Source organism: Monodon monoceros, unplaced genomic scaffold (genome assembly GCF_005190385.1).
Source record: "Monodon monoceros isolate NGI ecotype Baffin Bay Population unplaced genomic scaffold, NGI_Narwhal_1 Super_Scaffold_10, whole genome shotgun sequence".
In the NCBI taxonomy this organism is placed as follows: Eukaryota; Metazoa; Chordata; class Mammalia; order Artiodactyla; family Monodontidae; genus Monodon; species Monodon monoceros.
This window is the reverse complement of record NW_021703766.1, coordinates 55,691,753-55,718,392: the sequence shown is the minus strand read 5'-3', so window position 1 is coordinate 55,718,392 and position 26,640 is coordinate 55,691,753. Positions and strand designations below refer to the sequence as shown.

General features: G+C 43.3%; 1 protein-coding gene across 9 annotated transcripts; it reads right to left on the bottom strand.

Annotated features, from left to right (window-relative positions):
- Positions 1-1,982: 1,982 nt before the first annotated feature.
- ZNF667 (zinc finger protein 667) lies at positions 1,983-26,640 on the bottom strand. Of its 9 annotated transcripts, none has more exons than XM_029202577.1 (7): positions 25,595-25,931; positions 19,987-20,131; positions 19,718-19,881; positions 14,819-14,910; positions 13,230-13,356; positions 11,813-11,905; positions 1,983-4,239 (listed from the first exon to the last, which is right to left on the bottom strand). In XM_029202577.1, the coding sequence occupies exons 4-7, from the start codon at positions 14,849-14,851 to the stop codon at positions 2,660-2,662; spliced, it is 1,833 nt and encodes a 610-aa protein (XP_029058410.1). In that variant the 5' UTR covers positions 14,852-14,910; positions 19,718-19,881; positions 19,987-20,131; positions 25,595-25,931; the 3' UTR covers positions 1,983-2,659. The 9 variants fall into 9 exon arrangements, with proteins under 9 accessions (XP_029058410.1, XP_029058431.1, XP_029058392.1 ...); XM_029202598.1 differs by having other exon boundaries at positions 25,741-25,931; XM_029202559.1 differs by lacking the exon at positions 25,595-25,931 and adding an exon at positions 21,934-24,037 and having other exon boundaries at positions 19,987-20,687.

The window sequence follows — 26,640 nt, the reverse complement described above, 5'->3', positions numbered from 1 at the left end:
GTGCCCTCCTCTGTTTCAGTTTGGCTATTCTTATTGACTTACCTTCAAGTTGACTTCTTTCCTTGGCTATGTCAAGTGTACCTTTGAGCCTGTTGAAGGTATTGTTCCCACCTCTTTACTGTGTTCATTTCAGTATTTCCATTTGATTCTCATAGTTCCATCTCTGATCAAATGACCCATCTAATTTGCCTGTTGTACACTTTTTTCATTAGAGCCTTTAACATATTATTTAAAATTCTGTGTGAGTTAGTCTGGGTCTAGTTCTTGACTGCTTTGTCTTTTGGTGGGTGGTGACTTTTCTTGCATTTTTGTATGTCTTGTAAATTTTTATTTTTTGGCCCAAACCCAGGTATCTCATGTAGGACAGCAGAAACAGAGGTAAACAGATTTAAGCCCTAGAAACGGTCATGTCATTCCTTCTGTTATTCCCTTCATGTAGGTTTTCATTAATATAGTTAAAAATTGGACTAGGTTTAAGGTTGCTCCTTGCTGTGGTTACCCTAAGTTCATCACAGCCTTCAAAATTCACTAGTGATTCCTTAGAGGGCATGTTTTCCATGGGTTAATCTCAATGTCTGTGTGACCTTCAAATTTCAGTGTTCTCTTTGGATTATGCCTTAGAGACAGGCCAGCTAAACTAAGATGTTTTCATTCATTCATTCAATATTATTGAGTACTTACTACTTCCTATGTGTCAGTCACTGTACTAAATGCTGGAACTTGTAACTCCCCTAATACTCCACAACCCTCTGCCTTTAGTTTGTACCTCTGTACTTTCTCTTGCCTTCAATAGCCTCCCAACTTTTCTGTGCCTAGTAAATATCTATTCTCCCTTTAATACTATCGCTGTCTCCAAGTGATCCATCACCATGGAGTTCATCATCCTCTATATTACCTGTGTACCTTATATGCTTCCATAAATATCCTGTATTCCCTAAACTGTAAATGCCTGAAGACAAGAACAGTGTCTTATTAGTACATATTAGGTTTGTGACCATTATTTTGGAACCAACCTCTATGGCAGACTGACAGAGGACTTAACAAAGTAGAGGGGTGTGTGTATAGGATAGGGAGAAAAAACATGCCCCTCCATGAGCCTTCTCTATGCTGTTTGCTCATCCATTTGCTTGAAGTGTTGATTTTTTATGCTGATCTTGCAGACTGATATGACAAGTTTAAATAGAAAATTGTTCTATTATCCTACATGCATGCTCCCTTCACAAATCCAGTTGTCGTCTTCTCAGCTGTGGTCAAAGTTAGAGGGACCTAATCTATGTGGTCAAACATTTCACAAAGTTGTCTTAGATATAGGTGCTTTCAAAAGTAGCTTTTGCAACAGAAAAACGCACACAGAAGAGTCCAACTGTATATAACCTAATTCCAAAAAAGAATTCTGATTTTATTTCTTACACATTTTGCACAAACTGGAAAGCAGCATTGAAAACTATTATATATATGGTGAACAGCTGACATGAAAGAGCCTGGCACATAAATGCAGGGTTTTTCCCATGTATTAGTCAGTTTAGGTTGCCATAACAAAATACCATAGACTGGGTGATGTAAACAAAATTTGTTTCTCACAGTTTGGGAGGCTGAAAGTCTGAGATCAGGATGCCACAAGGTTGGATACTGGTGAGGGCTAGTTTCTTGGCTTGCAGATAGCCACCTTCTTGCTGTGTCCTCACATGGCAGAGGTCTCTGGTGTCTCTTCTTTAAAAACACTAATCCTATTATGAGGGCCCCACCCTCATGACCTCATCTAACCCTTATTATCTCCCAAAGGCCTCAATTCCAAATACAATCACATTGGGGATTAGGGTTTTAACAAACGAATTTTGGGAGGACACATTCAGTCCATGACATCCCATTCTCCATCAATCACTTGTACACCAGTGTTTTCACATGAAAATACCAATGTTTATTCATATAAATATAAATTCATTTTCAAACAAAACAATAACAAATGATTTCTCCTTGTTCTGAAGTTCCTCATTCTTCAATACATCCTGTTTTTTTTTTTTATTAGCTTGTCCCAGGCTTGTTAGATTTTTCACACCATTAAGATCATATGTCTTCATATCCATAGAGACAGTATGGTAATGACTCTATTGCTTCACACAATTATGAGTGCTATCTTTACTCAATCTTCTTTATTCTCAACCAGAAGTTTCTGCCAGCTGAAAATGGCACCCTGGTTTGTGAGGAAATCCCTTCTGTGTGATACTTCTAGTTCTAAGGGACAAACTCAAACTCTTTCTTCATGTTACCTTAAATCAGGCTCACAGCTCCATCCAGAAAAATGGATTTACAATTCACTTTGTTGTACATAACCAATGAAATAGCTTTAAAATTACATTGGAAATAAAGTACCAGTTATTTTTATCAAATGAAGAATGCTCTTCATTAAAAATGACTGATCCAATCATCTGAGCTTGCTATTTTGAAACAAAGACCTATGGTAAAGTCACTGCCTCAGTTGATTTCAAATACTCAGGTCAAAATCACCAATGACTTTTGCTCTTTGGGTTTCAAAGTGGGACACACCATCAAACTGTCCCATTTTTACACAATTTATGTTATAGACAAATGCATTTTCCCATGCCTGTGTCTCTGCTACTTTGCTAGCCTCCCTCTTAGCTTTTACATATTTAAAACAATCTTAAGCCTTTTCCTCAGAATGTGTATTCTGATGTCGAATCAAGGATGAGCTCCGACTATATGCCTTCCCACATTTACTACACTCATAGGGTTTCTCTGAAGAATGACTTCTCTGGTGCCGAATAAGATCTGAGCCACTGCTAAATGCCTTCCCACATTCGTTACACTCATAGGGTTTCTCTCCAGTATGACTTCTTTCATGTAGAATAAGGGATGTACGCTGGCTAAAGGCCTTCCCACACGTTTTGCATGTATATGGTTTCTCTCCAGTGTGAATTCTTTCATGTTGGGCGAGGTGTGCACTCTGACTGAAGGCCTTCCCACACTGATCACATTCATAGGGTCTATCTTCAGTATGAATTCTCTTATGTCGAGTAAGAGATATTCGGTGACTGAAGGCTTTCCCACATTCCTCACACTGATAGGGTTTTTCTCCAGTATGGATTCTCTGATGTTCAATAAGAAATGATTGGCGGCCAAAAACTTTACTACATTTATTGCATTTGAAAGGTTTCTCTTCAGAATGAATGTTTTGATGTATTTTAAGGTTGGCAATTCCAGAAAACATCTTCCCGCATTCCTTACATTCAAACAGTTTCTTTTTCTTTGTATGAACTTTCTGATGTTGAATAAGGGATGAATGCCGGTTGCAGACCTTCTCACATTTATTACATCTGTATAGTTTCTCTCTATTATGAATTCTTACATGTAGAGTAAAGGTTGAAAGCCGCATGAAGATCTTCTCACATTTATCACATTTGTAGGGTTTCTTTGAAGTGTGAATTCTCTGATGAAGCATAATGGATGAAATCCTATTAAAGAATTTCCCACATTTTCTGCATTTATAAGGATTCTCTACATGGTGACTTCGCTGCTGTAAACTCTGACTTAAGGCCTTCTCACTTTCATGGGTTTTCTCTCCAGTATGAATTCTTTTATGTATAACAAGGACGGATTTCTTACTGAAGCCTCTCCCACATTCATTGCATTTATGTATTTTCTTTCCATTGTGAATTTTCTTATGAAGTAAAAAAGATGACATTCGAATGAAGGCTTTCTCACATTTTCTGCACTGGTAGACATTTTGGACAAGGTGGATGTTCTGATGTATACTGAGAGATTGGCATTGACTCAAGGCCTTCCCACAGTCAAAGATTTCCTTTTCATCGTGACTTCTCCCATGTAAAATAAGGGTTGTTCTTTGAATGAAGCTTTCCCCACATTTATCACATTCATAGCTTTTCCTTCCATTGTGAATTTTCTGATGAAGAATAAGGGATGAGATCTGTCTGAAAGCTTTTCTACAATTACTGCATTCATAAGGCTTCTCTCTAGTATGAGAGTTCTGATGAAGTTTAAGAGATAAGCTTTGACTAAAGAATTTCCCACAGTCGTTACATTTTAGAGATTTCTTCTTTGAATGCACTTTCTTGGGTTTTATTAGGACTGAATTTTTCTTGCAGCCTCTCTTTCCTGTGGGAACTTTTTGTGGTGCAGAAACTGCTTTCTGATAGATGCTTTGCCCAGATTTGTTGCACTGATATGGAGATAACTTCTTGGTCTCACATTTAGACCCTAAGTCTGAAAGACATCAAGAAATTCAATTTGTTTTCCTGTGCTAGAAAAATAAAGCTATTTGCAATCATTATCATAATAACAATGATAATCAGAATAACTTTTTAGTGTCTCATTATGGTTTTAACACAGTAAGGGCTTTATTAGAAACATTTCATAACTGAAATTCAGGGAAGCGCAATTGGAAATGAATAAAGGTTTTATTTAGGGAATAAATGTATACCATATACCACATTAAACTCCATACATTGTTCAGCAGATGAATGTAGTTTTATTATAGGAAATGTCCAGAAAGGGCAGAAGGTAAAATACAGACAGAAGGTAAATTACTGGTTGCCTGTGGCTGAAGGTGGGAATGGGGATTATCTGTAAATGGTCATGAGGGATCTTACTGAGGTGACAAAACTGTTCTAAAATTGGTTTATGGCGATGGTGGCACAACTTGGTAAATTTAGCAAAAACTACTAAATTATACACTTAATATGGATGAATTTTACAGTATGTGGCTCAATAAAGTTGTAAATTTTTAAAATGTATTCTTAAAATCGAATCTTAAAAAAAACCAAACTGGACTTCTGGTTTCTGGCTCCTCATGTAAAAGTTTGGAAGTCACCATTTTGCCCTACAACTCTTCTTAGATCCATTATAGAGGAGAGGGCACGGGGCGAACCACTTCCCCCAAGACTGGAGAGACAAACCGAAGCTTACTGGAGCAGAGACTCACAAGCATAACCACCATGGGAACCTGTGCTGGGGCAGGAAAACCTAAACTATAATTAATGAATTGTTGGAGGCTCAGTGCCAACAACTCTGAGAGTTAAAAACTCCAGGGGGACCTAGTCAAAGCAGCCCACACAATATGGCAAGATGTACCTTTAGGAGTTTGATCAGATTCTCACCTTAAATATAGGAGAAAAATTATCTTGGGCTGCCTCCAGGGGGTGGGGAAAAGGAATCATTTTGAAATATGCCAGATCAGTCTGTTCCTTTTAACCAGGCCTGCCCTCAGGGGACACTAGGTAGGTAACCAGAGCCTACCAGGCTGAGGTATTATCAGAGCTTAATTGACCTGGGGAAGGAAAATATCCAACTCCACCTGGCTCTAGCCAGCTTGTCCCACCTAACGTGGGAGGGAAAAACAGAATCACTTGTGATGTTCACAATCCAGAGAAGTCTCACTAAAAGACTGAAAACCTAATCATAGGACTAAAGACTTCTTTCCTCCCCCACCTCACCATCACATCACTAAAGGCCTATTTAGAGCAGTTCCTTTTAAATGGTATATCATGGCTGGCTATCAAGAAAAAATTAGAAGACATACCAAGAGGCAAAAAACACAACTTGAAGAGACAAAGCAAGCATCAAAACCAGATTCAAATATGGCAGGGATGTTTGACTTATCAGGTCAGAAATTTTAAACAAGTATGTTTAATATGCTAAGGGCTCTAGTGGATAAAGTATACAGCATATTAGAAGAGATGGGCAATGTAAGCAGAAAGATGGAAATCCTAAGGAAGAAACAAAATGAAATGTTAAGAGATCAAAACCACTGTAGCAGAAATGAAGAATGCCTTTGGTGGGTTTTTTGGTAGATTTAACACAGCTGAGGAAAGATTCTGCGAGTTAAAGAATTTATCAATAAAATCCTCAAAACCTGAAAAGCAAAGAGAACAAAGACTGAAACAACAGAACAAAATATCCAAAGACTGGAACAATTACAAAAGAAATAACATATCTGTAGTAGAAATACCAGAGGAGAAGAAAGAGAAAAAAGGATAATGACTGAAAACTTCCCCAAATTAATGTCAGACACTAAATTACATATCTAAGCTGCTCAAAGAACACAAAACAGGATAAATGTTAGGAAACCCATACCTAGGCATATAATTTTTTTTTTTTTTTGCATATCATTTTTAAACTGCAGAGCATCAAAGAAAAAATCCTGAAAGAAGCCAGAGTGAAAAAAGATCCCACCTATAGAGGAACAAAGATTAGATTTACATTCAACTTCTTAGAAACCATGCAAGCAAGAAGAGAGTGGCATGAAATATTTAAATTACTGAGAAAAAAACCCACCAATCTAGTATTCTGTACCTTGTGAAAATTTCCTGCAAAAGTGAAAGAGAAAGACTTTCTCATATAAACAAGTATTGTGAGAACTTGTTGCCAGTACACGTGACTTGCAAGAAATGTTAAAGAGGTCCTTTGGAGAGAAGGAAAATAATGTAAGTCAGAAACTCGGATCTACATAGAGAAAGGAAGAGCACTGAAGAAGGAATAAATGAAGGCAAAAAAAAAAACCCTTTTATTATTTTTGATTAGTCTAACAGATAACAGTTTATTCAAAATAATAATAGCAACAATGTATTTGATTACATATGCTTATATATTTATCTTATGTGTGTGTGTATGCTAATGTATACTTATATATATAAGTGAAGTAAATGACAGCAATGATAGAGGGGATGGGAGGAAGGAGTTAGCATTACTTTATTATAAGGTACTCATGCTATCCACAAAGTGGTACAGTGTTATTTAAAAGTGGACATGGATTAACTGTAAATGTGTACTGTAAGCTCTAGGGCAACCACTAAAAAGAGTTTAAAAAGTAAAAAAAAAAAAGTATAAAAAAAGTATGCTACGGATAGAAAATGGAATCATATAAAATGTTCATTTAAAAGGCAGAAAAGAGTGGAAGACGAAAATAGGAACAAAAAATAAAGGTAACAAATAGAAAACAGTAACAAAATGGTAGATATAAATTCAACTACATCAATAATCACTTTAAATGTCAATGGTCTAAATGCATCAATTAAAAGAGATTTTTCAGGGTGCATAAAAAACATGACCCACCTGTATGCTGTCTATAAGAAACCCACTTTAGATATGAAGACACATATGGATTAAGAGTAAATGAATGGAGAAAAGTAGACCATGCTGACACTTATCAAAAGACAACAGAAGTAGCTATATTAATTCTAGATAGAGCAGGCTTAAAAACATGGAAAGTTATCATGGATAAAGAGGGATATTACATAATGATAAAGGGGTCAATTCTTCAGGAAGACATAACAATTCTTAACACGTATGTACCTAACAACAGAGCATCAAACTACATGAGACAAAAACTGATAGAACCACAAGGAGAAATAGATGAATCCACTATCATAGTTGGAGACTTCAACACCCTCCTCTCATAAATGGACATATCCAGCAGGCAGAAAATCAGTAAGGACATAATGGAACTCAACCACACCATCATTCAACTGGATATAATTGACACCTATAGAGTATTTCATCCAACAGCAGAATTAACATTATTGTCAAGCTCACATGGACCATGCACCAAGACAGACCATATTCTGGGCCATAAAACGCACCTTAACAAATTTAAAAGAATAGAAATCATAGTGTCTGCTTTCAAACCACAATGGAATTAAACTGGATATCACTAACAAAAAGATGACTCGAAAATCCCCAAATACGTGGAGATTATACAGCACACTTCTAAATAACACATGGGTCAAAGAAGAAATCTCAAGAGAAATTTTAAAATACTTTGAACTAAATGAAAATGGAAACACAACTTATCAAAATGTATGGGATGCACTGAAAGTAGTGCTTAGAGGGAAATTTATAGCACTGGATGCATATAATAGAAAAGACCAAAAACCTAAAGTCAAAAATTTAAGTTTCCCCCTTAGGAAACTAGAAAAAGAGCAAATTAAATCCAAAATAAGCAGAAAAAAAAAGAATTAGAGCAAATCATTGAAAATGAGAACAGGAAATCAATAGAGAAATACAATGAAATAAAAAGATGGTTCTTTGAAAATCAGTAAAATTGGTAAGTCTCTAGATAGACTAAGAGAGAGCGAGAAGACACAAATTAATATCAGAAATCAAAGAGGGGACATCACTACATATTTCATGGAAATTAAAAATATAATAAAAGAAAACTGAACAATTCTATGCCCACAAATCTGATAATCTAGATGAAATTGATCAATTCCTTAAAAGACATAATTTGCCAAAACTCACACAAGAAAAAGATGATGTGAATAGGCATATATCTATTTTAAAAACTGAATCAGTAATTAATAAACTTTAAAAACAAAGTACCAGGCCCATTATGTGTTCACTAGTGAATCCTACCAAACATTTAAGGAAGAAATCTTTCCAATTCTCCATAATCTCTTTCAGAAGACAGAAGCAGAGGGAATACTTACTCATTGTATATGGCCATCATTACCTTAATGCCAAAACCAGAGACATCACAACAAAGTAAAACTACAGACCAATATCCCTGGATAAATACTGATGCAAAAATCCTAAACAAAATACTAGCAAACCAGATTCAACAACATATTAAAAGGATCATACACATGAGCCAGTGGGATTTATACCTGGAATGCAAGGATAGTTTAATATGGGAAAATAAATGTCGTCTATCACATTAACAAATTAAAGGATAAAAACCATACGATCATCTCAACTGATGCAGAAAAAGCTTTTGACAAAACTTAACATGATAAAAACACTCAAAAAAATAGGAATAGAAGGAACTACCTCACTGTTTGAACCAATCAATGAATTCAGTAAAGTGGCAGGATATAAAATCAACACCCGAAAATCAGTTGTGTTTCTATACACTAACCATGACCACTCCGTAAAGGAAACTGAGAAAACAATCCTATTTATTATAGCATCAAAAAGGATAAAATATCTAGGAACAAGTTTAACTAAAGAGATGAAAGACTTGTACACTGAAAGCTACAAACATTGCTAAAAGAAATCAAAAGATACAAATAAATGGAAAGACATCCTGTGCTTGTGGATTGGAAGACTTAATATTGTAAAACTGTTCATACCACTCAAAGTTATCTACAGATTCAATGCAATCCCTATCAAAATCTCAATAACATCTTTTTGCAGAAATAGAAAAAAGTCCTAAAATTCATATGGAATCTCAAGGGACCCTGAACAGCCAAAACAATCTTGCAAGAGAGGAATGAAGTAGGAGGGCTCAGACTTCCTGATAATTAAGATGGTGTGGTAGTAGCATAAAGATAGATAATGTAGACCAAAGGAAGAGAATAGAGAGCCCAGAAATAAACTCTTGCAAATCTGGTCAAATGATTTTCAACAAGGGTGCCAAAACTATACAATGGGGAAAGAACAGTTTCTTCCACGAACGGTGTTGGGAAAACTGGGTATCTACATGCAAAAAATGAACTTGGACCCCTACCATACACCATATACAAAAATTAACTCAAAATAAATTAAAGACCTAAGTGTAAGACCTAAAACTATTAAACTCCTAGAAGAAAACATAGGGGAAAAGCTTCAGGACATTGGATTTGGCACTGATTTCTTAGATATGGCATCAAAAGCACATGCTACAAAATGAAAAAACAGACAAATGAGACTACTTCAAACTTAACTTTTGCATGTCAAAGAAAACGACAGGGAAGAGGCAACCTATGGGTATTGTAAATCATATATCTGATAAGGGATTAACATGCAAAATATATAAAGAGCTCCTACAATTTAAAAACAAAGGACAAATAACCCTGTTAAAAAATGGGCAAAGGACTTGAACAGACATTTCTCCAAGACAGACAAATGGCCAATAAACACATAAAAAGATCCTCAACATCACTAATCATCAGGGAAATGCAAATTGAACCCACAATATCACCTCACACCGTAAGGATGGCCACTATCAAAAAAACCCCAGAGGACTTCCCTGGTAGTCCAGTGGTTAAGACACCATGCTCCCAATGCAGGGGGGCCCAATTCAATCCCTGGTCAGGGAACTAGATCCCACATGCCTTAACCAAGAGCCTGCATGCCGCACTAAAAGAGCCTGCATGCCGCACTAAAAGAGCCTGCATGCCGCAACTAAAGAACCCACATGCCGCAACTAAAAACAACCCACATGCCACAGTAAGACCAGCATGCTGCAACAAAGATCCCACAAGCGGCAACGAAGATCCCAGGTGCCACAACTAAGACCCAGCGCAGCCAAATAAATAAATATTAAAAAATAATAACAAGTGCTAGTGAGCATGAGCAGAAGTTGGAATCCTTGTGTACTGTTGGTGGAAATGAAAAATCGTGCAGCCACTGTGGAAAATGGTATGGAGGTTACTCAGAAAATTAAAAACATAACTACCATATGATCCAGCAATCCTACCTCTGGGTACATACCCAAAGGAATTGAAATCAGGATCTCGAAGAGATATCTGTACTCCCATGTTCATTGCAGCATGATTCACAATAGCTAAGAGGGGAAGCAACCCAAATGTCTATTGACAGATGAATGGATAAAGAAAATGTGGTATATACATACAATGGAGTATTATATAGCCTTAAAAAAGAAGAAAATCCGGGCTTCCCTGGTGGCGCAGTGGTTGAGAGTCTGCCTGCTGATGCAGGGGACACGGGTTCGTGCCCTGGACCGGGAAGATCCCACATGCCGCGGACGCGGCTGGGTCCGTGAGCCATGGCCGCTGAGCCTGCGCGTCCGGAGCCTGTGCTCCGCAACGGGATAGGCCACAACAGGGAGAGGCCCGCAAAAAAAAAAAAAAAAAAAAAGAAGAAAATCCTGTCACATACTACAACATGGATGAAACCTTGATGACATTATGCTAAGCAGAAAAAAGCCAGTCACAAAAAGTCAAATACTGCATGATTCCATTAATATGAAGTATCCATAGTAGTCAAAATCATACCAAGGGCTCAATGGAGGGGTGGGAAGAACTAGTATTTAGTGGATACAGAGTTTCAGTATTGCAAATTAAAGTTCTAGATAACTCTTGGTCAACAATGTGAATATACTTAACAGTACATTTAAAAATGGTTAAGATGGTAAATTTAATGTTATGTGCTTTTTACCACAAATAATAAACTCATAAATCTATAAAAACAAACAAAAAAACACAAAAAAATTTTAAAAACCCATAACTTGACCAACCAAAGAGGAATCTATGAGAAAAGGGAATGAGTTCTTGAAAAGCAGTCAAAATAAAGTTATGGAAAAGATTTTTAGTTTTTTTTTTTTAAGGATTGCAGAAAATGATGCAAGTTTGATCATTTGAAATGCTATCATTAGAGAAATCAGAACACACTTTCTCTGAAGGGAAATATGAAAGCCGAGGCAGGGGACTGGATAGGTGGGGATGAGGCTGTTAAAAGCTGAGCTTCTGGGACCGGAAGCTGGGGTTCAAACTCCAACTCTGCTGCCACCTCCTAGCTGGGTGACCTTGGGCAAGTCACCGAACCTCTCTGGCCCTCAGCTTCCTCATCTATAAAATAGGAATAATAATAGTACCTACCTTATAGGGTTGTTGGGAGGAACCTGTACTTAAAAGAGTACCTGATAAGGAGCTTGTTAAATGTTGGTTATTCTCCCTCTTGGGGCTCATACTGAAGAGGCTTGCGTTTTCTGCACAAGCCTGGGGCCTCTGAGGTGGCGAAAGTGGCTCTCAACTATTATCTTAAAGATGTTGCCCTCTCATGATGGAGGGCACCTTTACACAGAATGCCAGCTTCTAAGCCTTGGTTCTCTGTCACTCACCCAAGCCCCGGCGTCTTTTCACTGGCTCCACCATCCAGGGTGCTTTCCCTTTTTCCAATAAGGTGATCACATTTGGCCTCCGAAAGGAAAGTCCTGCACACAGGAAAAACACTGGAACTGAGCATGATGTGGGCACCATGACATGCTTGACATGACACTGACACATGCTTGTCAGAGCCAAGCTTTGTGTCAACAAAAATGGGGCTTATTAGTGCAAGAGGAGCATGGAGGATGTAAAGGATAGGTGGAGAATAAGAAGGATGAAAGTTCAGTCATAGCCAGCAGAGTTATTCATTTCTAACTCTACAAAGCCAACTATTTTCATGAAAAGTTGGACCAGAAACTCCTGAGGCTGGTTATTCAGCTATTGCCTTTCTGCTCCCAAGCCCACCGTTCTGCCGTAATCCACACTTCTATGCCAGGTGCTCTGTGTCAGCATCCACCAATAGGGGTACTGGTGGTTTCAATTTATGCTTTTCTTTTTTTCCCTGCACTTCCAGAACTAGCCTCATCTTGCCCCCTCAGAAGGATAAACCAAGCAGTGCACCCCTCTCCTTCAGAAGTCTGAGTCCCTTCCTCAGAGTCCTAAAAACCCTCAACTCTTTCCTCTGTCCTCCCAGCCCTAGGATGGTGGCTGTGTCCTGCAGTTACCATCTGTGTCTAATATTCACCTGTTAATAGTACCTGTTAAGTCAATACTTTAAATTTTTTCTCTTAAAAACAAGCCAGGTGTCCTCAAAAGATTACATATATAGTTACCGTATGACCAGCATATACCACTCCTAGGTATATACCCAAGAGAAATGAAAATATGCATCCACACGAAAATTTGTATGTGAACATTCACAGCAGCATATTCGTAACAGCCACACAGTGGAAACAAGCCAAATGCCCACCAACTGGTGAATGGATAAACAAAATGTGGAATATTATTTCGCCATAAAAAGGAATGAGGTATTGACACACACTACCATGTAGATGAACATCAAAAATATTACCTTAAGTGAACGACGCCAGACACAAAGGACAACATATTTGATTTCATGTTTATGGAATGCCAAGAACAGGCAAATTCATAGAGACAGAAAGTGGATTAGTGTTTGCCTAATCTGGTGGGATTAGTGGGCAGGGGGAAATAAAAAGTGATTGATGATGGGTATAGGCTTTCCTTTGGGGATAATGAAAATGTTCTAAAATTGACTAGGGTAATGGATGCACAACTCTGTAAATACATTTAAAAAATCACTGAATTGCATACTGCAAATGGGTGAATTGTATAATATGTAAATTATACCTAAATAAAGCCATTAAAACAACAACAAAAAAAACTGGAGTGGCTTCTGTTTTCTTGACTAGACTGACTGATTCATGTCCCACGATGGACCAGCTGTGGATTATGGGGGCAGGAGAGCCTTACCGAGAGAAACCAAGTTCTGGTAGTTTTCCAACATGACATCTTCATACAGATCCTTCTGAATGGGGCTCAGCCATTCCCACTCCTCCTGGGAGAAGTAGATGGCCAAATCCCCAAATGTGACTGGTGCCTGAAATGGAAAATCACACGTTCTTTCACTGTGGGCTTGTGCTTCCACATGGCTGAGAAAACGTTGGACTTCCAAATACGGGAGATACATGGTGCCAGGATTCTATTAAGGAAACATTTGCGGTTCTGAGATCAAAAGGGGCAGGTGTATTAAACAAAACACAATGCAACATGGTATTTTGTTGCATAAAAAGCATATCAACTTGGATTTACAGGGCATTGACAAAGACAAGGCATTTTTCTAAGTACTCTGCATGTACTGGCTCATGTTAGCCAGTGACTGAGGCCCAGAGATGTGAGGTGACTTACTGAAGATCTAATAGCTTGTAAATGAAGGAGCTGGGGTTCAATCCGGGCAGTCTGGCTGCTGATTCATGTCCCTAACCACATGTGTCTGCGTTATACATGGCAAAAGTTTATTTGCAGATGTAATCAATGTTACTGATCAGTTGACCTTAAAATAGGGAGAGTAGCCTGGATTATCCAGGTGGACCCGATGTCATCACAGGAGCCCCGAAGAGCAAAGCATTTTCTCCAGCTGGTGGAAGAGGAGAGCAGAAAGGGAAGTCTAGGAGATGTGAAGGATGAATGGGATGTGACCGGTTGCTGCTGGTTTGAAGATGGGATGAAGGGAGCCACATGAAATGCAGGAGGGGATCTAATTTTGCCAATAACCAATGAGTTCAGGAGAGGACCCTGAGCTTCGGATGAGACCACAGCTGCTGACGCCTTGATTTTGCCCTTGTGAGACCCAAAGCAGAGGATCCAGCTAAGCCAAGCTGTATCTGAACTCCAGCCCACAGACTGTGTGATAATAAATGTGTGCTGTTTTGAATGGCCAAGTTTGTGGCAATAGGGAATGAATACACATAACTTAGAGGGCAGAAGTGTCTATTATGAGAAACTACACTGAAGAGGCTTATTGTAGAAAATCACTTCATCATCTAAAGTCTTGAAACATGCTTATTTCAGGAGGCTGACTCACTGGCCTGGCTCCAACTAACTCAACCTGAATACAGGGTCATGAGGAGTCTCTTAGAGAGATGTCCTCCTTGTAAAAATGGGGTGTACATGTAAAAACAAAGCAACATCAAGAGATTAACTCTGGAGCACAGCATCCAATCCTCCTCTGCCCCAGCAGGTCCCACCTGGGTACTCATGTCCACCTCGAGAAATCATGGTGGCTCTGGTCTTCTCTCTGGGGACAGTATTCCTCCCAGCACAGGCAGAGACCCTGGAGATGCTGAATGAATAGATGAATGGTCATGTGCACACTGAGAAAAAAGGAGAGGGGGGACGCTGAGTGGTCCTTCTCACGCTCCCACGCCCAGTGGTGGTGATGGAAGGAAACCAGGGACTATGTCTTGGTTGGGTCTCTGTGGGATAGGATGTTCCCATGGAAGGAAAGCAAATGGTTTCTTACACGATGGAACTTTCCCAAAGGACGAGGAACAACTACTTACCTTGGACTTGGATTTCCCGCGTGCAGCAGGCATCCTTTCCTCCCCCTTGAGGTTTTCAATTTGGAGAGGGGCAGAGTGCTGAGAAGGTGGGGCTGGGAGAGAAGAGAAGTCATGAGTCGACTGGGCCTTCTGGGTGGTCCCAGCGTCTCTAGGATAAGAATCCCCTGGCCCCACACCCTGGTCACACACACGTGCACATTGCAGGAGGTCACAACATCTTCTGAAGCATTCCTGCCCCTTCTCAGGGTTAGGGAGGGACCACGGCCAACACTATCTGTTCTTAAGATCACAGGAGGCTCCAGATCAGGAGGCAAATGAGACAGGCAGACACCTGTTCTTCCATTTGACAAGGAATTGTGGAGTGCTCATCAGGTGCCAGGCACTGTCCCCAGTGCTGGGGAGAGAGCAGAGTTAGAGCAGAGAGGTACTGGCTCCCAAGTACCTTACATTCCAGCAGGGAAGACAAGTCCAGATAGAACACAGTGTTAAAAAAAAAAAAAAGAACACAGTGTTAGCTGAGATCACTGCTATGCAGGAAAAAAAGGACCCGAGCAGGGGATGGAGTGACGGGGTGGCAGGGAAAGGCCTCTCAGAGGAGGCAACATTGAGCCGAGGTGTGACTGCAGTGTGAGCCACCTGGGCACTGGGAGAAGGGCATTCTGGGTAGACGTACAACAGGTGCACGGGCCCTGCGGCAGGCACATGCTTGCATGTGAAGGGAAGTGCGAAGGCGGGTGAGCTGACGCAGAGTGAGCGAGACGGGGAGTGGTGGACTAGGAGGTGTGTGAGGGCAGGAGGGGCCAGATCATGAAGGGGTGAGGAGCAGTTTGGAATTCATCCTAAGCGCAATAAGTCATCATGGGGGGTTGGTGGCTGAGCAGAGGAATGATGTGGCTGACCTAACATTTAACAAAATTTTTCTCGGTGGCTATGTGGCAAATAAACTGGGTGTGTGTGGTGGGGGAGGGGCGAGGGGGAAACAACAGCTGGAGAAGGGACTCATTAGATAGGTATGCAGAAATCTAGAAGGGTAATCTCAATGGTGTGCATTAGTGGGAGAGGAAGAGGTGAGACGTCAAGTATCACCTCCCCAGGAGGCCCTCTATCACCCTGAGCCACTCTATACCTGTGCTGCCCAACACATGCCAGCAGCCACGTGAGACGCGGAGTTCTGGAAATAAGAAACTGTTTAATTTTATTTCAATTTGTTTATTATTAAAACCATAATAAATGATAAATACTAAAATCACTGAATTAAAATTTATTATTAATCTAAAATTAAGAATTGATCCTTAACTCAGTTACTATAAACTTTTAAGTATGTTTGGAACAACTTGGGTGTTGAATCTACTTTTCCAATGGTAAATTTTATGAAATTTAAATACAGATCAATTAAGTGTCTGGATTGAGGTGCACTATACATGTAAAGACACACCTGACTTTTAAGACTCAGTTAAAAAAGAAAAAAAGAATGTAAAAAAATCTCACTGGTAACTGTTTATATTGATTATGAATTAAAACGGTAATATTTCAGATATACTGTATTGAGTTAAACAAAATGTATTATTAAAATTAACTTTAATAATTTGTTTACTTTTTTCAATATGGCTTCTGGAAAATTTAAAATTCTGCCTTGCATTATGTTTCTACAGGACAGCACTGCTTCATACTATACAGTCTACGCCATTCTACTGCTCCATTTTCTGTGCAGTACCCCCAGCTTCCTGAAAAGGGCTTGTTTATGCAGGTACCATCTCCCCCATGTGACTTGGGCTCTATGAGAGCAGACACCTTAACTGTTTTGTTCACTCTCTCCTCCCATGTGTGAGACCATGCCCTGTGCAAAGCGGTGCTCAATAAAAATTATTGACTGACTTAGTAACCAGTCCAGAATGCTTCCTGGCATGCTGAAAGTGGGGTGGAGTGCAACCATTTTATGTTGAAACCACAGCACAGAGAACAGTTCTAACAGCAGTCATTCCAAGCCCTCTTGTCTTTGGAAAAGGCCAGGGTCTAAAAAAGGCCAAAATGGGGACTTTGCAGATATGACGAAATGAAGGATGCTGAGGTGGGGAGATGATCCTGAATTATCCAGGTGGGCTCAATGTGGTCATAAGGCCCTTACTAGAGGGAGACAGGAGGTCAGAGACAGAGAAGATGATGGAAGCACAGTCAGAGAGAAAAATGTCTGGATACACTGTGCCACCAGTTTTGAAGATGCAGGAAGGGAATGCAGGTGGCATCTAGAAGCTGTAAAGGGCAAGGTCACACATTCTCCCCAGAGCCTCCAGAATGAACATGGCCCTGCCTAAACCATTCCAGACATCTGACCTTCAGAACCGTAGGAGAATGAAGGTGTGTTGGAAGCCACTAAGTTGGTGGTAATTTGTCACCAAAGCAATGGGAAACAAATACAGTGACCCTTCCATTTGTTCCTTCCCATTCATGTGCCCTATAAGTGGGCTTTTCTTCTCTTCTGTCAATGACCTGGTGCTAAAAAAATGCATGATTCAGAAGAATCTCAGGGATGCACTAAGGCCAGATGAAAGGGGCTGGTTGGAGATCACTGAGGTTAGCCTATGAGGTCACTCCAACAGGGCAGAAAGGAGCCGTGGGACACCAGCCCTGCCTAACTCAGACTCACAGGTCCAGAAGGAGCTTGGAGCCCTGCCCTGTCTTCACCTGGGTTACAGGGAACGGCTGGGTGGCCTGGTGTGTGTTAAACACCTCACTCTGAAGTTGGACCACCTGCGCTTGATGACTATTTTTATTAGCTGTGTTACCTTGGGCAAATTACTTAGCCTCTCTGTGCCAGTTTCCTCCCCTGTTAAACGGGGGCAACACAGAACTACTTCTGGAGTTGTTGTGAGGATTAGGTAAGAGTCTACATGTAGTATCTGGCCTTATTTTCCCTCCCATGAGCTATGAATTCAGGTCTTACAATTCTCCCCTTCCTCACACTGGCCTCCTTGCCAATCCCTGAAAGAGCTGCCACAGTGCTGCCTCAGGACCCCGCCTGCAATGCTCTTTCCCCTGTCTCAGTTCCTCATTCCCTTCAATCTTTGTTCTAACCTCACCTTATCTGTGAGGCTCACCCTAACCATTGTATTTATTACTGCAACCTACCTCTGACCCTCCTATCCATCACCCTCCACCTCTCCCTTTCCCAGTTCTGACTTCTCTTTTCTCCACAGTTCTCCTCGCTAACACACTATGTGATTTGCTTCTGGTGCTTACAGTCTGTCCCAACCACTTGAGCATAAGCCCCATGTGCCCTGGACCAGGAGCTGGCACGTGGAAGGGGCTGGCTGACTATTCGCTACCTGAATGACTAAAGGCCCAGTAGTAAATACTTTCTTTACCATCACTTCTTCAAAGAGCCCTCCCTGGCCCCCTTAGCTGGGGTAGGGGCCTCTAGAACATGCAGTAGGTGCCACTTCATTACGTGGGAAACTAATTCTATTGTTACTACATCCGCCTTTGCCTTCACCTCCTGTTCTCCACTGCACACTGTGAGTTGACCAACATTCCTGTGTTTATCTGTGTGGCCTTGGGCAAGACACTGAACCTTACTGGGTCTTTACCTTGATCCTTTATGTCTGCAAAAGGAAGGTGAAGGGCTGCTGCTGTGAGGAGCAAATAAGACAATTATCATGGTAGCTGTACTTATCATTTTTGTTGTTATTAGTCTGGCATGTGGCCAGTGCTGTGGGCTGTGAGTCTTTTGTTCTGAACAGTCTACTGTCCTTCTGTACTCTGGGGAAGCCCTCAGGTGTGCGCATGTTAAATGTGCTCAACCCCTGGTGACAACAATGCCTCCCAGTTAATAATAAGTATGAGATAATAAGGACCTACTGTACAGCACAGGGAACTCTACTCAATACTCTGTAATGACCTATATGGGAAAAGAATCTGAAAAAGAGTGGATATATGTATAACTGATTCACTTTGCTGTACACCTGAAACTATCACAACATTGTAAATCAACTATACCCCAATAAAAATTTAAAAATCAATAAAAGTAGTAAGTATGAGACTGAGAGCTGTACTGGATATTTATATGCATTATATGATTTCACCTTTAGAGCAAACTGACCACATGGGTTCCAGTTTCCATTCTGAGGATGAAAGAGGGAAGAAGACCTGCCCGACGTCTCAGAGCTTTAAGTGATGAAGCCTGGATTTAAGCCCCATCCACATGCAGCACAGTCTGCCCTCTTGGAGCAGGATAAGGGTCTACACGGCAAATACTCGCACTGTCTTCTCTGGCAGGGTTTGGGAGGTGTCAATGTGGCACCACAGTTACGAGATATGTACCTCTGTTATATCAGAGTGCCACAGCACTTGGGGAGCTTTGGAGCAGACCACACTAAGGTTGATGAGTTGTGGCTCAGTGACAAACCGAGTGGCCTGGCCTTCAATTCTGACTGTGCTGAGCAAGACTTCCCTTGTGTAGAAAATGGTGACAAAGAATCCTGGATGCCTGAATTCTCTCTGTATTCAACCTTGGGACAGTGATGTGCTGGGTAATTTGCAGTGTCTGCCAATTTCCATGGTGTACATACTCCCACCAGGGCCCACTGTAATATATCAAACTGATGTCACTGAACATGGAACTGGGGAGAGGTGTGCACAACGGGTTCATGTGAGGCGGGGCAAGCCAGCTCTAGCACTTCACTGACACGTGGCGTCTAAGAACTTCTGACAAATGTCCCTGCACAGTAGAGGAGGGTTAATGGCTAGCTCTGTGGCCTGAGAATACCCCAATGCAGTTGCCCCATAACATAAAACTCTTGAAATCTTCTGTTTTGTTCTGAAACATCCATATAACTTTTTGCATCCTACATCATGATAAATCTGAGTCTGTGTTAATATAAAATCATGCTTTAAATCATTTACCAGATTCTTCTCTTCTGATTCCTCAAGTAAAATGGATTGCTCCAGGAAGTGGCAACGCATCCATCCTGTGGATTCTCATGGCTGTTTGCCCTTGGCACACACCCCAAGTTGAAGGAGCACGATTCTTGTCCACAAAATAATTTTCTCCAAGGAACTCAGCACTGCTGGGGAGGAAAGAACAGCAGTTTGATATTAGATAATTCTGGATTCAAAGCTCGCTTCTGCCAATTATTGGCTGTGGGAGAGCCACACAAAGCCTGTTTGCTCACCTGTGCAATGGGGTAAACAAAACCTGCTTCACCCTTAGCTGTTAAAAGTTTACATGAGATATCTTCAGCAACAGCCACACGGTTATTTCTTGCCTTCCTTTTCCTTTTTAATTCAGTATACACCACGCATCAAGGAAGCCTGACACTAAGAGGGCCGAAGTAAGAATTCTCACACAGTGCTGGTTGGAGAGAAATTAACAGTATCTTTTTTTTTTTTTTTTTTGGTGGTACGCGGGCCTCTCACTGTTGTGGCCTCTCCCGTTGCGGAGCATAGGCTCCAGATGCGCAGGCTCAGCGGCCATGGCTCACGGGCCCAGCCGCTCCGCGGCATGTGGGATCTTCCCGGACCGGGGCACGAACCCGCGTCCCCTGCATCGGCAGGCGGACTCTCAACCACGGCGCCACCAGGGAAGCCCAACAATATCTTTAAGGCTGAAGGTGCACATACCCTTTAACCCAGTAACCTCATTTCTGGTATTTGTCTTCAGACGTTCTCGTATGTGTGTAAAATGACAGGGTTTGTAGGAAGAGGCAGTACAGTCCTACAGTGAAGGGCATCCATCTGGAGCCAGGCTGTCTGGGTTCAGCTTCCAACTCTGCCACCCGCTACCTGTGTGACCTCAGACATGCTCCCTGTCCTCTTTGGGCCTGAGCTTCCTCAACAGTCAAATGAGGCAAATAACAATGATGACTCCACTGGGCTGTGGTGAAAATTAAATGAATGAAAACATGTAACACACTTAGAGCAGTGCCAGTGCTAAACAAATGTTAGTTTCTTTATTATCATTATGTTACTGAGGCCAATCTCATAGTGCTCGCCCTACGACAGGCCAGTAAATCGAGAGACGAGTTGTTGGGGCAAGGAACAGTGACTTTATTCGGAAAGCCAGCAGACGGAGATGATGATGACTCACGTCCCAAAGAATCATCTTTCCTGAGTTAGAATTCAAGATTTTTTTATACTAAAAGGGAGGGAAAAAAGTCAAACATTTCAGAGGGGATGTGTTAATTTCTTCCTTCCTGCAGTCATTCACAGGTGGGTTTGGTCAGTATGTTTCCTATGGGCTAAACAAAGGTATTTTAGCTTAATGCTCATTACCTGGGAGGCAGGGTTTCCCAGAGAACCCCATTATGCGTAATTCAAGCTTATAAGCAACCTCCCTTTAGTGATTAACTTGTAATAGAACACAAAGGTTCTGGGACTTCCCTGGCAGTCCAGTGGTTAGGACTCTGCACTTCCACTGCAAGGGGCACAGGTTCGAACCCTGGTCGGGGGAACTAAGATGCCACATGTCTCACAGTGCAGCCAAAAAAAAAAAAAAAAGAATACAAAGGTTCTTCCCTATTACAATTACTACTCCTATCAAGAGATTGGAAACAACTGCCCATCAATAAGAAAATCAGTGAATGTTACACGCACATATGGGACACCGTGTAGTTCTTAAAAGGAACAAGGCAGCACTACCTCAGAGGTTCTTTACTGGGGGCAATTTTGCCCCCCGGGGACACTTGCAATGCCTGGGACATCTGTGGTTGTCCCAACTTGGGGGTGGGAGGTGTTCCTGGGATCTAATGGGTCGAGGCCAGGGATACTTCTAAACATCCTATAATGCACAGGACAGCACCCAGAGCAAAGGACAATCTGGCCGAAAGTGTCAACTGTGCTGAGGTTGAGAAATCTGCTCTATATGTACTGTGTGAAATGATCTCCAAGATATGGGGTAATGAGGAGAATAAAGATACAGAGAAAATGCTTAGAAAAAACAAAATACAGGATACAAATACATGAGTTTGAAAAGGAACAGACAAGTTCTGGAAGGGAAATAAAGAAGTTGGTAGCAGCGATTGTCCCTGAAGAAGGGAACTGGGTCACTAAGCTTGCAAACTCAAAACTCACTTTTCCCTATCTATCTACGCTTTGGCGTTCTGTATCATATATACAATTACCTTTTCAAAACACCATCACCACCACAAATAAAGAGGCTGGATCCCACACCACGTCAGGGCAGCGCTGTAAACCTGGCCTCTCTTCCGAGTCCCAGACCTTAGGGTGGGAAGGGGCTTTGCAATTTAGCACAAAGCTAAATTCCTGCTCCTAAGGTAGGGATGGCTAGAACCTGGATGAGAACAAGCTTAAAGAGTTACTGGAGGGACTTCCCTGGTGGCACAATGGTTAGGAATCCGCCTGCCAGTGCAGGGGACACGGGTTTGTGCCCTGGTCTGGGAGGATCCCACATGCCGTGGAGCAACTGGGCCCGTGTGCCACAACTGCTGAGCCTGCGCTCTAGAGCCCACTGCTACAGCTGCTGAGGTCCTCACACCTGGAGCCCAGTGCTCCACAACAGGAGAGGCCACAGCGATGAGGGGCCCGTGCACAAGGAAGAGTGGCCCCCGATCGCCGCAGCTAGAGAAAGCCCGCGTGCAGCAACGAAGACCCAATGCAGCCAAAAAATAATAATAATAAATAAATTAAAATAAAGAGTTACTGGACAGTGGCCATGCCTCCCCTTGGGGCACAGCACCCCTGTGATCCTGGGGGCCTGTGCTGGGTGTTGAGTTGGGGTGGGTCCTGACATAACTGAAAGCCAGCCATTAATGCACCCACACATTGCCTCCGTTCAGCCAGAGTTTGTTTTTGCTATACCACCTATCTAGTATTTTAAGATCACCTCTATCCTGAACCTGCCAGCCCCAGAGGCCGGGGATATAGAAAGGTACTTTCTCCAAAGACCCAAGCCCAGCTATAGCAGAAAACATAAGCTTTGCATCTGAATGTCAGATCTGCCCTTGCTCTGCTGGCACAGGTACAGATTTGATTTCCTCACTTGTAGGATGGGGCTAGGAATGTCCCTATTGCAGGGAAGTGCAGCTGTAGGGACTGCCTTTGATAAGATACTGAAAGCACTCAGAATTAATTTCTTTCATTCTGAGAAGCCCACAAACTCTCACAGCTGTAGCTCTCAACCCTGTTTGTACACAGGAATCTCTTGGGAGCTTTTTAATAAATACTGATGGCTGGGCCCCTTGCCAGAACCATTAAGTCAGAATCTCTGGGGATGGAGTCCAGGCATGTCTTATTTTTATCTTTTAAGATTTCTAAATTATATGCAAGGCCATAGTTTAGAACTACTGCTCCAGTCTCCAAGCCTCAGTCGCGGGCTGGAGATCTGACCTCTCCCTGTTAAGAGTCCAGACCTCAGCACTGGGGAGGAGAAAAGCCAAACCCTTAGATTCCCTGATCAAAGGATTCCAAGGAGTCACTGATGGTGGCCATTCTTGGCTTTGGAGTTGACTGAGATGCCCATGGGAAGCCTGGGTGTCGACACTGAAAACAGCACCCACTGTCACCCTGTAATCCCTTCACCCTGCTTTCCTTTTCAAAATAATTACTGCCACCTGTTATAAATTTAATTTCATCTCTCTACTAAATGCAAGCTCCAATGAGTAGAAACCTGGTCCATCCTGACTAGCAAGGTGCTTGGCCCATGGCAGGCATCTGACTGCTCAATGAATGAGTGCCTCTCAGAGCCTACCCATGTTGCAGGCTTTGGACGCCCTTTCTTCTCATCTCAGAAACATTATCCCTTTATCATCTCTCTCATCCAGCCCCCTTGCTCTCCTCCCCACCCTCATGCCCTGAAAATGTTCATGGTGTGCCCTCATCATGGTACTGTACAGCAGTGGTTCTCAACTGGGGTGATTTTGTTCTCCAGGGGATACCAGGCTGTGTCTGGAGGCACTTCTGCTTGTTAAAATTGGGGCAGCAGGAGTATGCTACTGGCATCTGGGGAGTAGAAAACAGGAATAATTCTAAACATCCAAAAATATATAGGACAGCTCTCCCCCATCTCTCAATTATCTGCCCCAAGGCATCCAAAGTGCCAAGGCTGGGGCTTCCCTGGTGGCGCAGTGGTTAAGAATCTGCCTGCCAATGCAGGGGACACGGGTTCGAGCCCTGATCCGGGAAGGTCCCACACGCCGCGGAGCAACTAAGCCTGTGCGCCACAACTACTGAGCCTGCGCTCTAGAGCCCGCGCGCCACAACTACTGAAGCCCATGAGCCACAACTACTGAAAGCCCGCGCGCTTAGAGCCCGTGCTCCGCAACAAGAGAAGCCACTGCAATGAAAAGCCCGCTTACCGCAACAAACAGAAGCCCCAGCTCGCCGCAACTAGAGAAAGTCCACGCACAACAACAAAGACCCAACACAGCCAAAAATAAATAAATAAATAATAAATTTATTTAAAAAAAAAAAAACAACAAAGTGCCAAGCCTGAGAAACCCTGGTCTAGACACGGAGATGTCTCTAGATCGCTGTGTTATCAGGAGATACTCCTCCTCAGTCCCTGCCACTGGGTCTTGACCAGTGGGCTTCTCAGAATGAAAGAAATTAACTCTGAGTGCTTGCGTCTTGACCCCACAGGCTCCCTAGGGATATCTCCATAAAGGAAGACCCTCTGTTCGTACCCTCCTAGGACCCCGACTAGAAAATTCTGAACCTAAGCTCAATTTAGCCTTTAGGATTACTTTATCTCTTAACCTGCAACTTTTTCTCTGAGGCTCCACTTCTTGCTTTTCTTCCTGTGGATTTGATTCTCTGGGTGTGGAATCCTTGGGGTTATTAGGTTAATAATAAAGCAATTAGCATTTATTCGTTGCTTACTTGTGTCAGGCACTGTTCTACTTAACGCTCACCACAGGCCTAAGATTGGTACTATTATTATCCCCATTTTGCAGGTGAAACTGAGGGTCAGCAATTTAAGTGACCTCTCCCAAAGTCACAGAACTACTGAGTGATGGAACCAGAAGTCCCAGAGTCCCCCAAGCTACACTGGTTAGGAAGCAGACACACAACCATACGCAGCCTCAGGTCCCAGAGACCAGGGCAGACACTGCCCTCCCTTCAAATGCACTAATGCAATAACAGACAACAAGGAGCAGCTGGGCTACTGGGGCACCGCTTCTCAGCTAGAAGAGGTCAGATCCCCAGCTCTGAGAAGCACTGCTCAATCTCAAGGTCAGAGATGCAAATTTCTCCAGCGTTCACCACCGCGCTTCTACCTCTGCACGGGGACAACGAAAAACGACCACCAGCACTCCAACAAACACCCAGCACCTACATAGGGCCTGGTGAGTGCCAAGCTCGGCAACGGGGTATTTCACTACGTTACCCCATTTATATAATTTTCCCAAAACTGACGCAGGTGTTATCCCGTTTTACCGAGAAGGAAAGCCTCCCACAACCGCACACATACTTCCTTGCCAGGAGCCTGCACGCCCGTAAAGCCGCTGAGTCCTCCCCACAGGGATTCTCCTTCCACGCTTACAGGGAGAGATACACCTCGACAGCGCAGTCGCACACTGCCACACACTCACAACCGCAAAGCCACTGAAGCTCAGTCATACAGCCACCCGGTCAAATCACGCAGCCACTCCAGACGGCGATAAATGGCCACCTACATCAGTCGGTCACACACACACACACACACACACACACACACACGAACGCGCTTCAACAACACAAATTCTCACAGCCACACTTACATACCCACTCCCGGCCCCCCTCCCACAGGCGCAGTCACCTCCTCCTCACATAAACACCACAGACCTTGCGGTGAAATACGAACATGGTCCTGAGGCACGTCCCCGTCACCACACGGCTGGCTCCGTCACAGACACACGCAGAAACGCCACAACCCGCTCTCCTCTCACAACACAGCGACGCCACCACACGCTTCAAACACAGTCCCTCACCTCACACTCCGTCACCACACAACCAGACAAAACCCCACAGGCGGTCACGGGCGGAAAATTCCAGGCAGCCGTGGGCGCACACCCACAGCCACACTCAACCTGTCCTCCAGGGTCGCGTCCCGGCAGCGCCCACCCCGGCAGCTGCGCAGGCAAGGCGCGCTCCCCGCGCTCCCCGCGCCTGCGTACTCTCCTCCGAGGCCCTCGGTCGGCACTGGCTGGACCCGCCCCCTCACGCGCGAGACACGTCGGCGAGCCGCGACCCCGCCCCTAGGCGTCCACAGGAGCGCGAGGCCCCCGCCCCTAAATAAAGCCACGCGGTGCGCAGGCGCTTACTCACCTCTCCCGGGACCTTTCCACAGGCACAGACCTGAGGCCCCTAACCCACTCACAGGCAGGCATACGCAGGCGCGCTCGCGCACTCAGAGCCGCTCTTGGGGGCATCGCCGCTCGCGTGCCCGCCCGAGGCCCCGCCCCTACACCAGCCCTCGGAACACGCTGCGCCGCGCGCACGCGCAAGGGCCGCCTAGCGCTTCCCAGGGCCCCACTTGTTGCTGTCTTTATAAAATCACGTAGATGTTTTCGGGTGCTGAGACCCTTCCTTGATCCCTTCAACCAAACCCAGCCTCCCCAGCATCCACACCTACACGTTCCCGTCCGGGGGCTTCTAGCCCCAACACCCTCCCCTTTGCCCCTGGAGCTCAGAGGGGTTTGGGGAGCCAGGCTCACCCACGGACCGTAACGCACGCGCTCGCGCATGCGCACTGCGAGCCCAGGCTGCACGTCCCAGAAGCCTCCGGTACGTTGCGCCGTTCAGGACGGCCACTCCCGGATCGTGAGGTTGAGGGATCCCGGCCCGGACACGAATGGACCCAGGAGAGGAGCGAAGGGATGTTGCTCCAG